This window comes from Falco punctatus (assembly GCF_963210335.1).
Source record: "Falco punctatus genome assembly, chromosome: 3".
In the NCBI taxonomy this organism is placed as follows: Eukaryota; Metazoa; Chordata; class Aves; order Falconiformes; family Falconidae; genus Falco; species Falco punctatus.
In genome coordinates, this window is record NC_137582.1 from 118,499,363 (window position 1) to 118,513,745 (window position 14,383).

Consider the following 14,383-nt stretch of genomic DNA (forward strand, 5'->3'; position numbering starts at 1 on the left):
AAACAAGAAGATAGAACTTGAGAGATCAAGCTGAGGTGGCAGGAATTGCGTGACTAATATTGGGTCCAGTCTCTTGCCTTTAGCACTCTGGATTTACAACATGGTGTATAGTCCACCAAGATCAGTAATCTCTTGCTAACAACAACTGCTACTTTCCCACACATTCACAACCTGCTGAACTTTCTGAGTAACTTTCGAGCTTGCAAGGAATTATTTCTAGAAGCACTGAAACACAAAAAGGTTAAAGGGACCTTGTGAAGTTTCTAGTCCAATCTTCCCTTTAAAGTGGACTGTCATCATTTCTTTGTCTAGCAAAGCCTTGAAAACCTCTGGGGATGGATATTCCACAGCTCCGCTGTGAAGCATGTTCCCATGCTGCACTGCCTTCCCAGTGAGAGTCCTTTTTCCTTTTGTGCCCAGCTGGAACATGTCCAAGCTGCTTTTTGGGACCATCCCTCATTATATTGTTTGGCACTACCAAGAAGCATCTGGTTCCCTCACCCTTGTAATTACCCATCAAGAAGCCGCAGGACTGCAGAATCCTGCAACAGGGATTGTATTTCCTCTCTTCTTATGATGAGCTCTGCTGCTTTAAAGTGAAACCCACCGATTTCTCCAAATACCCTCTCTTCCTGCAGCATTGGGGTACGACTCTGATAACGTCAACCGTAAAACATTTTGCCACATGGTCCCATTAATCCTGACATACCTTTCTTCCTTTTTCTCACAGGTCTGGCGTAACATCTGGCTGTCTGAATAAAGGGACTGCAAGCTTGACGGAAGAAAACAAAGATTTATCAGACTTGTGCACACTTTTTTTAGCTACATACAAATGAACCACTGCTCAGTCTGTACTAGAAAACTGGTCAGAGTACTTAACACTCCAAGGTGATCAGCAGCCAGCCAGGTCTCTTGTCCCAAAGAAGCGTGTAACAGTTCAGTATGGTTCTCACATGGGTGCTAAAACAAATGGCGAAGCTGTGCTGCTTCAGGGTGATCTGAACCCAAATGATGGGAAGGACAGAGCAGCAGGAAGAGATTACAGACGCTGAGCGGACAGTGCGAGGGCTCCCAGGCTGAACTGTGTTTGTTTAGAGGGTTTAACTTGATGAACTAATTCAAGTAATTTCATGGGCGAGTTAGTAGGGCTGCTTTGCACTACCCCAGCGGCTGAGCACAGAGGCAGCAGGACCTAGAGACAACCTTCAACCGGCACAGCTCGATACAGATGAGAATATTCATCGGTGGCCTGACTTGAACTGTTCTTTGACTTTTCAAGAGCAAGCCCTTCCAACCGCTCTTTCAAGGCCGCTGCTACTGGAACCAACACCTGCTTCAGATGCTTCACCCGCGCCTCAAACATGTTTTCAAGTACAGACGTTGCCAGTCACAGACCTGGCAGGGAGCTGTGTGCAGGGGTCCCCGCGCTGTCCCGGGCCGCGGGGTCCCCCCCTGCTGCCCCGAGCACATGGGCCGGTAACGGCCTGGCCAGCAGCCCGGCGCCCCCAGCCCGCACCCTGGCCCAGCTCACGCCAGCTTCGCTGACAGACCCCAGGCCCCGGAGCCACTCCCGGGCGTCCCCGCCGTGCGCGGGGCAGGGTCAGCGGGCAGCCCCCAGCCTCACCACCCTCCCCAGGGCTTCGAGGGACGCTCCGGGGCCCTGCCCGCGCCCTGCCCCGCGAGCAGCACCCCAGCCCCCCCTGTCCCCTCTCAGGGCCGCCTCAGGCTCCTTCCCCCCCACCCCAGGCCACCCCCGACCCCGGGACCTCCCCTTCCCCCCCTGGCCTCGGCTCCCGCCCGGCCCCGGCCCGCCGCCCTCCCTCCCTCCTCTTCCTCCGCCGGGCCCCGCTCCCCCATCCGCGCTTCCTCCCAGTGGCCTCTCCAGCGCGGCCGAGCTCCCCGCCCGCCTCACCGGCCCCGCCGCCGCCGCTGCCCAGGCCGGCGGCCACGCCGCGGGCCGGCCCCGCCAGGCAGCGGCCCAGCGCCGTCCGCAGCGCCAGCATGGCCGGTCCCTCACGGCCCCGCCGCCACGGGCGCCGCCATCTTGCCCTAGGCGCGACAGCCGAGCGCCGAGGCCGAGCGCAGGGGCCGAGCGCGGGGGCCGAGCACCGAGCACGTCGCTGGGCAGGTTGCGGGTGGGTGCTCCCCGAGCCCCTGGCGCGGCGGAGGGTCAGCGCCCCGCCGGCCACCCCGGGCCCGTCCCGCCGCACAGCCTCCGGGCCGTTCTCAGAGGGTCCCCGTTTATTGCGGGAGGGGAGAGGAGGGGCGGGAGGGGACGCACACAGCACCGGCCGGGGGAGCCGGGCTCCCGGCGGGTGGCCCCGGCCCCTCGCAGGCCCCGGAGTAGGCCCGGCCCCGGCCCTAGAACGCCCGGCAGTCGTGGAGCTCCTCGGCCCCGCCGATGCGGAGGCCCTGCAGCAGGGGGAAGGTGGCGGACAGCTCCTCGGGGCACCCCCGGTCCCCCGGGCAGCCCTGAGGCGCGGCCCCGTGGAACCACAGGTTCTCGTAGGGCTTGGGGCTGGGGCTGGGGTCGAGGAGCAGGGGCTGGGTGGAGCTGGAGCGCAGGTAGAGGCGGGGGGGTGGCTGCTGCTGGCCCTTGTACCCCTCGCCCACCACCCGCGCGTACTGCACGGTCTGCCTGCTCCCGGGCCCTGGCGTGCGGGGACCCTCCTGCTGCACGTAGGGCAGGGGCGGCGCGGGGAAGGTGCCGATGGGCTCGGTGGTGGGCTCCTTGCCCCAGGTGGTGGGCTCCTTGCCCCAGGTGGAGGGCTCCTTGCCCCAGGTGGTGGGCTGCTTCCCCCCTGCCCTTTCGAGCACCGTGACAGTGGAAATGGTGGCCAAGCCGGGCTCCCTCACGCCGGGGATGTGCAGAGGCTCCTGGGGAACGGTGTGTGGTCACAGCCGGTTTGCAGGGTGCAGCCCCTCCTGTGCCACCCCCTTGCTGGCACCACATGAGGGAAGCTCCCTGCGCCCCTGTTCCCCATCCCAGCTTGGCCTCGTGCCCTGGGTGCCATGCCTTCCACACCAAGCAGTGCCTAAGTGGTGAGCAGGGGGCCAGGGGGAGCTGCCAGCTGGGTCCTACCTGCTGGAGCTCTGCTGGCACCCACTTGCCCAGGCTGCTGTTGGCAGGGTCGGGGATGCTGGGCCAGAACTGCTGCTTCACCCTGGTGGCCACAGGACAAGGGGACTCAGCGAGGGGGCCTGAAACAGGCAGCCCTGGGGCTGGTCTTGCTCCTGCCGAGCTCACAGTGGGACACCATCACTCCCTGCATCCACCCTGTCCCCCCAGCAGCCAGGCTACAGCCAGGGCCACCGCAGCCACCGGGGATGGGGACTCCCAGGGTGCTCTCGGTACTCACCGCCCGTTCTTCTGGAAGCAGATGAGCAAAAGGATGAACAGGACAAAGATCAGCCCCAGGGTCAGGAAGAGGAACTGGATTTCAGTGTCATCTGGAAGGTGGGCAGGGGAGAGGTTCACAGGGGGAACTGTGGTGGGGCACCTCTGGCTGTGCTGCGCCATGAGGCCAGGGTCTGGCAGGTCCCCTCCTGTCCCTATACCCCACGGGTGGCTGCACCCCCTCACCTAGCACCATAGTCACCAGGGTCAGGCTGGTGCTGTTGGTGCTGCCAGCAACTGTGGATGCCATGATGTGCACTTTGTACAGGGTCGACGGCTTCAGCTCATGGATGATGAAGGAGCTGAGAGAGGGATTCACGGTGGCGCCTGGGGAAATGTGGGGGCTCTTGGCACAGCAGGGGCTGCTCAGTGGGTGCCCCTCACCTGCACGACCCCTTGGGTCTCTGCTGGTGAGGGGTCCTGTACGGGACCCACATACACCCCCTGACCCTCTCTGAGGAAGGCATGGAGTCTGCTGACATCCCCACCCAACACGTCGAGGCGTGGTGGCAGGCAGGGCCACGGTGACACAGACAGGACTCACTGGACACTTCTGCATCACTGTTGGCCCAGAAAATGGTGTAGCTGGTGATGAAACCATTCTGCATCTCAACCGGCACTGGGTCCCAGCACAGCTCGGCACTGGACTTGCTGATGCTTTTCAGGTGGAGCTTTGGGGCATAGGACGGTGCTGAAATGGAGCAGGACAAGCGACCAGGTGCTGTGCAGAACCGCTGCCTCAGGCTGCGGAACTGGCTGGGGGGATGCACCGAGTGGTGAGTCCCACTCCGGAGGTGTGGGCGTCAGGCCCTGCCGCACACTGTGCCCCTGTGGGCCTTGGTGCAGCTGAGAGCACCTTCAGAGGCGAGCCAAGGTCCAGCCCAGTAGGCTGAGCTCTGCCATGTAGCCCCTGATTTAGGGACATGGGGGGGAAAGGCTGCCTCTCCTTGTTGAAAGGCAAAGGCTGGGTGGTGGGGAGCGAGCCCCCGGGGCCCCGAGGGTGGCTGCTAGGAGCACACGTACCCTTCTGCTTGGAGTAGGCTGCGGTGTGGATGGACACCCCTATGGCATCCTTGTAGAGGGGGTACACCGAGATGTTGTACCGCTGGAAAGGCTCGATGCCATCTGCAACCCAGAGCCGGGGGGGGGGGGGGGCAGAGTCTGGGGGTCTGGCTGCCCAGACCTTCCCCATGGCACCAGCCTGCCTGCCCTGTGCCGTACCCCGGGAGTGGATCCAGAGGAAGGAGGGAGGGTGTGGGGTGGGCTCAGGGCAGTCGGGAGGGGTGCCAGCCCCCAGGTACAACCCCCCCACACTGATGACCAGGAGGGCAGGGACCCCCCCAGCAGGTCCTGGCTTACCCTGGATGAGGGCTGCAGTGGCAGCCCCGTCACGCTCCATCTGCCAGCAGGCGCTGCAGCGTCCGGGCTCCGAGGACACCCGCTGCCACTCCAGGACGTAGGCGTGTGGTGGGGCCGGCGGGGCCTCCCACTGCACCCAGAGGCTGTGCTCCCCCTTGGGCACAGCCCGGAGCCCGGCTAGGGGCTGACCTGCATGGGGGCATCCAGCCAGAATGATGGGAGAGGGGAGCATCCCTGCTGCATCGCCCCCGTGTGCCCCCCAACCCAGAGCCCACCCTGCTCCTCGCTGTGGCTGTGCACCCAGTGGGCAGCTCGGGAGCCCCTGGTCACACACCCAGGGAGGTGTCTCTCCTGCGGCGGGGTGAGGCAGCAGCACCCAGTTTGAGATCTTGTGGAGCTGCTGTGGGGTGCAGAGCCCCAGGGGGGCACGCAGAGGTTTTGAGGCACACGAGGTTTGCACTGCCCTCACCTTTCCTCTCCAGGAGGACGACCTCGGTTGCTGTCGACTCGCCGGCGGCGTTGTAGGCTGAGAGATAGACCCTCCTGGTCCCCATGGGTGCGGAGAAGTTGCACTGGGTGTGGGTGGTGTTGCAGATGGTGGGGGGGTCCCTGCCCCTCCTCCTGGGGCTCAGTGTGATGCGGTACCCTAGCACTTGCCCGTTTGCGTCCCGGCGCCGTGGGGCCTGGGTGCAGGCAGGGTGTGCGGGGATGCTCGGTCCCCAGGGCGATGCCCTGGCAGCCCCCACGCGCCCACCACCCACCCGTGCTCACCTTCCAGCGCAGCTGCACCTCCAGCCACCCACCTGCCCCGGCCGGCCGAGTGCTCCACCAGGCATCCAGCTTCCCTGTGGGGGCTGCAACAGGAGCAGGGTGGGCGGGGAGCTGAGAGGGGTGAGTGTGACCATGCTGCTGTGGCTGTGCCACCTCTCTGGGCAGAGGGGACCCCTGGGTGACTCGGCACCCACCTTTCTCATGGGTGGTGTAGTTCCTGCCTGGGCTCCACTCGCTCCAGTAGCCCCGTGCCGTGCTTCGCCGGCACCGCATCTGGAAGTGGTACTGCGTGCCGAAGAGGAAGCCGCAGCACTGCGTGGTGCCAGACTGGCCGACGATGCCGGTGACCTGGTGGCAGCCAGAGCGAGTGCCGTTGGGGCACAGCCAGCACAGGGGCCAGCCCAGGTGTGGGTGCTGCTCGGGGTGTGCAAGGGGACACCTTGCTGCCCCCCTCCCATGTGGGCAAGCCGCTGCTCCCATTGCAGAGCTCGGAGTGGAGGGGAGGGTCCTGGCTCCTGCTCGCTCCCGGTCCCTGGTCCCGCTGCCCCAGCAGCACTCACCAGAGCCCAGGCAGGCTCCTCGGCTGCCCTGTAGCGCAGCTCACACTGCAGGTCCATGTGTGCGTTGGTCCTCGCCACCTCCCAGGCCAGGGCCACACAGTCGGTCTGAAAGGGGATGGACTGGATGCTCTGCAGGGCCGGGGGGTCCAGCTTGGCTGGAGGAACAGCACGGGAGAGAGCTGGAAAGGTGCCATGGCAGGTGGTGTGTGGGGCAGTGGCCTCTTATGTGGCCATTGTTAATGCCATCAGCCACAGCTGGGGTGCTTGCCTGTCCGAGGCGAGGGGTGAGAGATGGGGGAAACCACCCCGAAACATTTAGAATGACTTGTTGCAGGGGATGTGAGCTGGTGTGTGCCCCTGCCCGGGACACAGGGCGATGCTCAGGAGCACAGCATGGGCGCTTCTCTGCTGACTGGGCTCCTCTTATGCAGGAAAAACAGATCCCACAGGACCCAGCGTCTGGTGCATGGCCAGGAAAGCTGTACATTTGGGACTTCCCAGGGGTGAGAGCCCAGCACAGCTGTGGTGAGCTCAGCTGGTTCATGGGGCAGCCCTTCCCCAGGTCCAGAGCAGGGAGGACGAGTCGCACCATCTGGGAAGGTTCCTTTTATAAATAGTCTCTAGGAACTGGATATATTATTAATAGACTTCCTGAATAAATGGGTAATCAATTGCTGGAGAGAGTTGTAGAGTGCAGCAGGTCAACTGATGGCTCATAACCCACCAGCACACGCCGCTCACTGTAATGCAGCTTTGGCACCTATTCATCCTGGCAAGCCATTTATCACAGGAACCTGCCCGTAAAAGATGACCTAGAAGTCTGACGTGCTTTAATGGCACTCTAATATGCCTCCCTTGCTGCTGCTGATCTTCCCTGGGCCCTGACCTCTGCACAAGGTGGGTGGCTCTGGCCGTCACTCACCGACATCCATGGGGTCAATGCAGAGATGCTCTGACTCGGCTGTGCCCAGGGCGTTGGTGGCGGACACCCAGATCTCCATTTGCCGGTAGAGCTGGAGCAGCTGGCGCGGCACCGTGCAGTGGCTGTGGCCACCTTGCGGGGTGCAGCCTGTCACCGCCTGGGTTCTGCTCCTGTGGCGGTGAGAAGAGTGGGCTTGCGAGTCCCTCCGGCGGAGGACAAGGCTTGCTGTGTGGTTTGGCGGGGGATGAGGGCCAGGAGAGGTGACCGGGGGCCAGACACCAGGGACCATGTCACCCCCTGAGGCTTACCCGGCACACTTCAGGGCGATGCTGGTGGGGAGGTGGCTGTTAGCTCCCTGCTCCCACTGGCACGTCAGCCCATAGTCACTGAGGTTCAGGACACAGCTGAGGTTGAAGGGCTTGGCAGGTGGGTCTGGGAGAGAGTGGCCGGGGAAGAGCCTGAGCAAAGTTGCTGCAGCCCCTTCCATGCCTGGCCGTGCAGAGCCCGGCTGCCACGCTACTGCTCCCCAAACCTCCCCTGCCTGCCGGGCAGCGGCGCTCCGGGACGAGCCCCAGAACAGCCTCCATCAGCTCTGGCTGCTGCTCCCACCCCAGCAGCTCTGCCCGGCTCGCCTGGGGCAGACACGTCCCAGGGAGAAGACGTGCAAACCCTGGTGCCAGGTTGCACCTCTGAAATGCATGCATGCATGCGTGAGCGACCCGTGATGGCAGCAGACTTACAGCCTGCCCTGATCTCGGCCATGCCGACACGCTGCTTGGTCCCATTCCACTCCACCCAGCACCACAGCTTGGCCTCCGTGTGGTTGAACTGGGGCAGGGTGAGATTGGACACCTCTGTGCCCCCCGGGGCCCGGTGCTGGGTCCCGGCCACAGGCTCGTTATCCAGCATCCAGGTGATCCGGACCTTCCCCGGCTCCAAGCCGCGGCAGAGCTCGCTCTGGATGGTGCAGGACGCCGTGACGGCCGAGCCCAGGGGCACAACAGGTGAGCCCGCGGCCACCGAGGCACAGCCCAGGGTCCCTGTGGGCAGGAAAAATGTGTCACATCCAAGGCATGGCTGTGACGAAGCCACCTCAGCTGCTCAGTGCCAGGCGGGACAGAGGGACGAGTGCCTCTTCCCTTAGACGGGCCCCCCAGCAGCCGGAGAGGAAGAGCCGGGCGTTGGGCAAGGCTGCTGGCCCCATCCTGCCAGCGCCCGCCATGGCGCCGGCGCTCCTGCCCACCCGCAGCCCCTGTGTGCCACAGCCCTGGCACTTCGGGTGCTGGCTGCGCGGGGCCGGCGTGGGGACGCAGCTGCAGGATGGGATGGGCCCCACTCACCGCCCGGGGAGAGGAGCAGGAGCAGGGAGAGCTGCAGCAGGAAGGGTGTCCCAGCACCGCGCCTGGCCATGGTCTCCTCTGTGGCTTTGGCATCACCTGGAACGGACACAGCGGCTTGTCCTGGCGGGCCGGGAAGGGGCTGGAGGAGCCGTGCTGCCACCGTCACCGATGCTTCCTGCAGCAAAACGTCCTTTTGCCGTCAGCGGCAGCCTCTCCCCTGCAGCCCTTCTGCAGCGCTGACACCTCCGCCCCCGGGCTCGGCATCCCGCAGGCACCGGTGGGGAAAAGCGCAGCGGTGGGGCGTTCGGCGGGGGCCCCTCCGGCACTGCCTGCCGCCGCCGCTCGGCCCCGTGCACCCCGATCCCGGGATCCCGGGGCACAACGCCCCATGCCTGGCCGCAGCCTCGTGCTGATTTTATCTCAGGTATCTTCAGCCGCTGCCGGGCAGAGATTTGCGGTTTCAGGGAGGGTTAGCGCTGGGGCTTGGGGTGGCAGAGGGCTGGTAAGCTGAAAGAGGGAAACGAATGAACGATGGCAGCACAGTGGGGCTGGCCAGAGCTGTGGGGGCCTGCCTGTGTCCCCTCCAGCTGCACCCCCTGCCTGTGTCCCCTCCGGCTGCACCCTCTGCCTGCTGCTGGCAATGGCCCTGGGTGCGGCGGCTGCCCCTGCTCGGCCACCGGCTCATCCTGTGCCCCGCACTGGTCCCGACTGTGCCCTTGGTGGTGCCAGGCACTTGCTCCAGGAGGGGCTGCCCATGCTGTGCCCAGCTCTGGGTGCCCACAGCTCCTCTCCCTCCTGAGCCGACATCCAGAGTGTGGGAAATGGGGTGAGCAGCCACCCCCACGCACCCAGCACATGCGGCTGTCGCAGGCAGGGGACAGGGCAGAGCAGCCCGCGGTGTCATAGACAAGGTGCTCAGCTGGACCCAAGCAACGTGCAACCCATCCCTGCCTCACCGCCATCCCTACCTTGCCTCCATCTCTACCTCTCCTCCGTGCTTGATGCGTCTGGTGGCTGCTCACCGCCCGCTCCGAGCACCGGCCTCCGGCTCCCGGCAGCTTGCGGCGCTCAGCCCGTTTGCTAACATGCTGCTTTCACCGTTAGTTCCTCAAAACAAGTGCCGTTAATTGCTGTGACTCTCTGAAGAAGGTGATTGCAAAACACTTCCCTGAAGGCTGCGACCGCTTTGCTCACCGCAGGAAGGAAAGCCCAGCGGCACGCACACATCCAGCAGTGGGGAGCAGCACCCGGCCTGCCACGCCGCCCCCTCCAGCAGCTGGGACATGGCACAGTCGGGATGTGGCACAGCTGGCTCCTTGCTGCGACTGCCCTGGGGCCACGTGGCTGGGCTGGGGGACAGGGCAGGGGGACGTGGGCTGGGGGATGTGGGACCCAGAGGGCAGGAGGCAAACCAGGCCATAGCTGCCAGCACAGCTCGCACCCCCCAGCCCGCTCCGGTGTCCTCACCAGGCTCTCACTGTGGGAGACTTGGCACATCCCTGCATCCTTGTCCCCCCGAGCTTCAGCCCTCTCCTGGGATGTGCCTGCAAGCCTCACCACCCTGGTCCCTGGGGACAGCACTGCTGCACCTTGCAGCCAAGCCTGGGCTGCCTCCTAAAGCTCCCTGCAGAGCCCTGTTTGACCCAAGCTGTCCTTGTTCACAGTCCATCATGCCCCAGAGTGAGGGGACCCATGAGATGCCCCAAGGGCACCCCAAGACTTGACTTTCCCACTCATACCTCCCTGTGCCAGCTGTTGACCTGGGGTTTTCCCGCAGCTCCTTGCCCAGGGCCCTGCCCAGCTGCTGGGGGGGGCTCACTGCTGGGATGGTGGGCAGCTCTGCCCACCCGTGCCAGGCTGGCATCGCAGCCCTGGCTGGGGAACCCCGCATCCACGCAGACCGGAGCATGGGAGTAAACAGGGGATTGCCCAACCCACGACACACTTGCAGCCTTCGCAACGAGGTGGCTGTTGTGCAAACAGCTGTTTACTACGGGATTTGTAGCACGCGTTTCACCTCCAGCGGCGCATCACTCAACGCTCATGCAACCCCACGCTGCAAACAACGGTGGGGCTAGTGCATCCCCACACACCACCGTACCCCGAGGCAGGGCGGCCAGGGCCATGGGAGACCAGCCTGGAGGGGACCCTCTCCCAGCATCACCTCCCGCAGAGCCTGGGGCTGCCACCAGCCACCTTGCAGCCCCGACAGTCCAAGCAAAGCGTTTTGTCCCCCAAATCTCCCCTGCGCCCTGCTCGTGGGGATGGCGTGGGGGCACGGCTCCCTAGGCTGGGGCACGGGGCTGATTCCCACAGCCGCTGTCCCAGGGCGGGCGAGCTGCCCTTGCAACATTTCCCTGGGGTGTAGCAACCCCCAGTATTTTGGGACGGAAGCGTGCAGCTTGCAGGCTGTTTACCAGCCGGAGCTGGAATATCTGCGGGTAGCCATGGCGACGTGGGCATCTCCGTGGGAACCGGAGGGCAGGCGGAGCTGCAAACGCCCAGCTGGACACTGCTGCCCTGCCCTCGCCTGCTGCCCATCAGCCCCTGCCATGGTGGGACCCCCTGTCCTGGTGTGTGGAGGGGACCGGGCAGCCCACCCCAGTGCACGCCTGCCCCTGGCATGCTTTGCCCATGCTCCACAGGGAAAGGGTTTGTCCCCAAGGAGGCTCTGAGCACGCCAATCTGTCAGGACATGGCTCTTGGTGTGGCTTCTGGTCCTGTGCCTGGGGCAGTGGCCCCTTCCCGAGATCGGGGATGGAGCAGACATGCCCCATGACAGTGCTCTCGGTTCCCCTTTGGCTCTGAGTCACTCTCACAAGCCCACAGATCCCGTCTGTGGGATGGGACAGGGGGACAAGAGACAGGGTGCCATCCATGCAGGAGACCCTCAGCCAGAGCCATGGGTCTCGGCCAGCCCGGCAGAGGGGCTGGGGCAGGAGGGTGTGCGGGGAGGAGGCTGCTGGGGTCCGAGAGCTGGCTGGGTGATGGAGGGTCTGGTGGGATGAGGCGGTGGCAGGGCAGAGGCAGGTGGTGACAGGGGGCCATGGTGTGGGACAGACCGGGGAGGGAGGATGGGTGCTCGCAGCCCAGACGAGGCACATTTCGGGGTGGGTGGCAGGGCAGTGGGCTCCCAGCCTGCAGTGCAAGAGCCCCCCCAACCCAGGGCCAGCTGGTGAGGGGGAAGGTGGAAAGGGGAAGCAGCTGTGGGGCTTTTCCCGGGTTGCAGCATGTGGGACAGGGACCAATGGCACTGGGAGGCAGCCCACCAGCATGGCCAGACCCCTTGGGCAGCTCTACTTGCAATCCACCGGTAGCACAGGAGGTGACAGGGATGGATCCGGACCCTTCCTGGCACCGCAGCATGGAGCATCCCGCACCCAGAGGCACCACTGGCTCTGCCACCACTCCCCTGGGGCAGAGCGGATCCCATCACAGGGCAGGAGTGAAGCTGTTCCATTCCCTGCCCTGGCTGCTGAAGCTCCCACCATGCTCCTAGTGTGATGTGGGTTGGGGGGGGACAGCAGGACCCCCACGTGCCCTGCTGCTGCCAGGCCATCTGCTGGTGCCATGGCATCCCGGGGCCAGGGCAGCAACACCAGCAGAGTCCCACCGACCAGCACCGCTCTCCCACCGCTCCCCACGTTAAGTGCCAGGGGGTTGTCAGCTGCCTCCATTTCTCAGGCGTGTTATCAGCGCCTCTGATTTAATCCCTGCTGGGCAGATCATTGCTATTAAGCAAAATAAAATACATTACCGACTTGTATCAGCTCAGCTGTCAGCAAGAACCAGCCTCCCTAAAGAGATTTTCCCTTTCTTCTTTTCATTCCCTAAAAAAATAAAATATTACTAGTCATGTAAGATACAAGATCTAAGTGCAAAATCTGCTGCAGCCTCTAATGGATGAGGAGAGCTGTTTAATTGCTGCCCAACATGATTAATTCAAACAAACCACCTTGTTCAGCCATCAGCAATGGGGAGGGAGCAGAGGGATCCCGGTCAAGCTGCCCTGCACGTAGGCAGAGGTGGTAGGGAGGAGACCCTTGGGACTGCAGCACAGGGGGACACGGGGAGCCCAGGCTGCCAGCACAGAGCCACCCCGGGGAGGGGAGCCTGGCCAGGACCCTCTGGTGCCTGCAGGCTCTGGAGAGCAGATCCCTGAGTACCGGGGATGCCCATGGTGCTCGTCCCCACCGCCTGCCGCCAGCACCCGGCTCTTCCTGGCGAGGCAGCTGCAAACTGGAGAGAATTGATTACAGGGGTCTGAAAGGCTGACCTTGAACAAGGCTCCTGACACATTACTGTAATTAATGAGCCAGAAGGATTAATTTTCTGTGTTGCAGGGATCTGGGGAGTCCCTGGTGGGCATGGGGAGTGGGAGGACAGGGCAAGCAGGGCAGAGAGCCTGTGCTGCTGGCGCTGCCTGCCATTATTCATCTCTAATCTGCAAGATGACAAAAGGATCAAGGGGCTGCAGCTCCAGCATGGGATAACGGTCGGTCCTTCAGGTGGATGGGCAAGAGGGAGAGAGATCTTCCGTGGGACCACATAAAACTTGCATGTCCTGAAATTCCTGGCTCTATGGCTGCAGCAGGGGAACCTCCCCGTGCCTGACATTTGAGCCCCATGCCAGCCTCTCATCCCCCAACACTCCTGGAAATTCCCATTCCTTTTTGCTGAGATGCTCCAAACATGCAGAGCATCTCCTCCCTCTGCCATTGCTGAAATTTCCCTTTGATGCCACCCCTCATCATACCAGCCAGGCAGGGGGATTTTCATGCCCCCCATCCCCACCCCTGCATCCTCACCCACCTGTGACCACCATGCCAAGCAACACCTTTGATCCCAGCTGCCAGCGCTGCACGGCCAGCTTCTGACACTTCCCGGCAATCAGGCTGCAAGCACAGCACTATTATTTTTCTGCTCTAATAAACACCCCTGACAATAATAGAAAAAAAATATCAGCTTTTATCGGGAGAAAAAAAATATATCTGGAAATTATTTACTCAGAGTCAATAGTTGCAAACGGAGGCTGTTAGCCCAGGCAGGCGCTGACAGCTGCTCGCTGCTGGAGGGGCTGGACCATTGCATGGAAACAGGGCAAAACCCTCCCAGCAACCCCCCCGTTTTACATACACAAGCGCAGCTGTGCCCTGCAGGAGGACCCTCAGCACCCCCCATCCATGTCCCCTGCGACAAGCTGCAAGGGCTGGGCCCCTGAAAGGTGCAGGGGGGCTTTGGGTGCTCGAGCAATGGGGGTGGGAGCAGCTGTGTGGCTGGAGCAGGGCTCAAAGCTGGCCACCTCCTGGCTGCCAAAGGCTCAGGTCTGCAAAAGCAAGAAATTCATGGCCAATTGAGTTGCAGCTAATCACAAAGGGCAATTAAATGACTGCTTCTTGAGGGCTATAAACATCACCGATTTAAATCCAGTGACACACGGAAATAGGAATCCAACTAAGCAGCCTCCAAAAGTGCTTTATTCCCCATTATTTTCATTAGCTGGCTTGTAATTTGATTTGTCCCTCTCCTGCTGCTGTTTTTTTCCATGGCCAAAAGGAGCGACAAATGAAAGACCCACAAACTTGCCAGCTCTGACGGTGTCCACGTGGGTCAGGAGTGACGCGGCTCCTCTGGCTGCGATGTGCCCTGCGAGGGGGGACTGAGGGGTCGGGGTGCCCGGACCATCCCTGCCGGCGAGCCCCTGGCACCGCGGCATCCCGTGCAGCCTGCCGGGAGGGCTCTGCAGGGCCGAGCCCCGCGCTGCCGGAGTCACCGTGGCCAAGCGCTCCGGGCACGGGGGCAGATCCCAAAGCTACGAACTAGGCAGGGGACACCCCATCCCGGCCACAGGGCAGGCCTTATCCCAGGAGCAGTGTGCTGGGGATGTCACCTGCGCTGCTGCCACCGCACACCCAGGCTGGCTTGTTTTCTGCAAATTCCAATTAATTTCACTAGGCTTTCCTGACAAGACAGATTAAGGTCTTTCCCTTTCCCCTTCAATCCGCTCTGCTGTGAGTCTGCAGCGGGGGGAGTT

At 62.9% G+C, this 14,383-nt stretch overlaps 1 protein-coding gene across 3 annotated transcripts; it reads right to left on the minus strand.

Annotated features, from left to right (window-relative positions):
- Nucleotides 1–709: 709 nt before the first annotated feature.
- CSF3R (colony stimulating factor 3 receptor) lies at nucleotides 710–9,466 on the minus strand. Of its 3 annotated transcripts, none has more exons than XM_080381930.1 (17): nucleotides 9,318–9,466; nucleotides 8,350–8,524; nucleotides 7,750–8,049; nucleotides 7,318–7,441; nucleotides 7,010–7,179; nucleotides 6,088–6,242; nucleotides 5,722–5,875; nucleotides 5,528–5,610; nucleotides 5,226–5,439; nucleotides 4,757–4,945; nucleotides 4,421–4,522; nucleotides 3,942–4,088; nucleotides 3,584–3,724; nucleotides 3,360–3,450; nucleotides 3,083–3,164; nucleotides 1,913–2,877; nucleotides 710–772 (listed from the first exon to the last, which is right to left on the minus strand). In XM_080381930.1, exons 2-16 carry the CDS (start codon nucleotides 8,417–8,419, stop codon nucleotides 2,362–2,364), a joined length of 2,538 nt encoding a protein of 845 aa, XP_080238056.1. In that variant the 5' UTR covers nucleotides 8,420–8,524; nucleotides 9,318–9,466; the 3' UTR covers nucleotides 710–772; nucleotides 1,913–2,361. The 3 variants fall into 3 exon arrangements, with proteins under 3 accessions (XP_080238056.1, XP_080238057.1, XP_080238058.1); XM_080381931.1 differs by having other exon boundaries at nucleotides 8,350–8,445; nucleotides 9,318–9,465; XM_080381932.1 differs by having other exon boundaries at nucleotides 8,350–8,445; nucleotides 9,335–9,449.
- Nucleotides 9,467–14,383: the final 4,917 nt, after the last annotated feature.

What these genes read in the sequence shown, in the direction of transcription:
- CSF3R (XM_080381930.1), bottom strand. Translation starts at nt 8,419, where the DNA reads ATGGCCAGGCGCGGTGCTGGGACACCCTTCCTGCTGCAGCTCTCCCTG. An exon ending in CCTGCTCCTCTCCCCGGGCG is followed by an intron (nt 8,050 to 8,349) that starts GTGAGTGGGGCC and finishes TCCTGCCCACAG; the next exon opens with GGACCCTGGGCTGTGCCTCG. An exon ending in CCTGGTGACTATGGTGCTAG is followed by an intron (nt 3,451 to 3,583) that starts GTGAGGGGGTGC and finishes CCCACCTTCCAG; the next exon opens with ATGACACTGAAATCCAGTTC.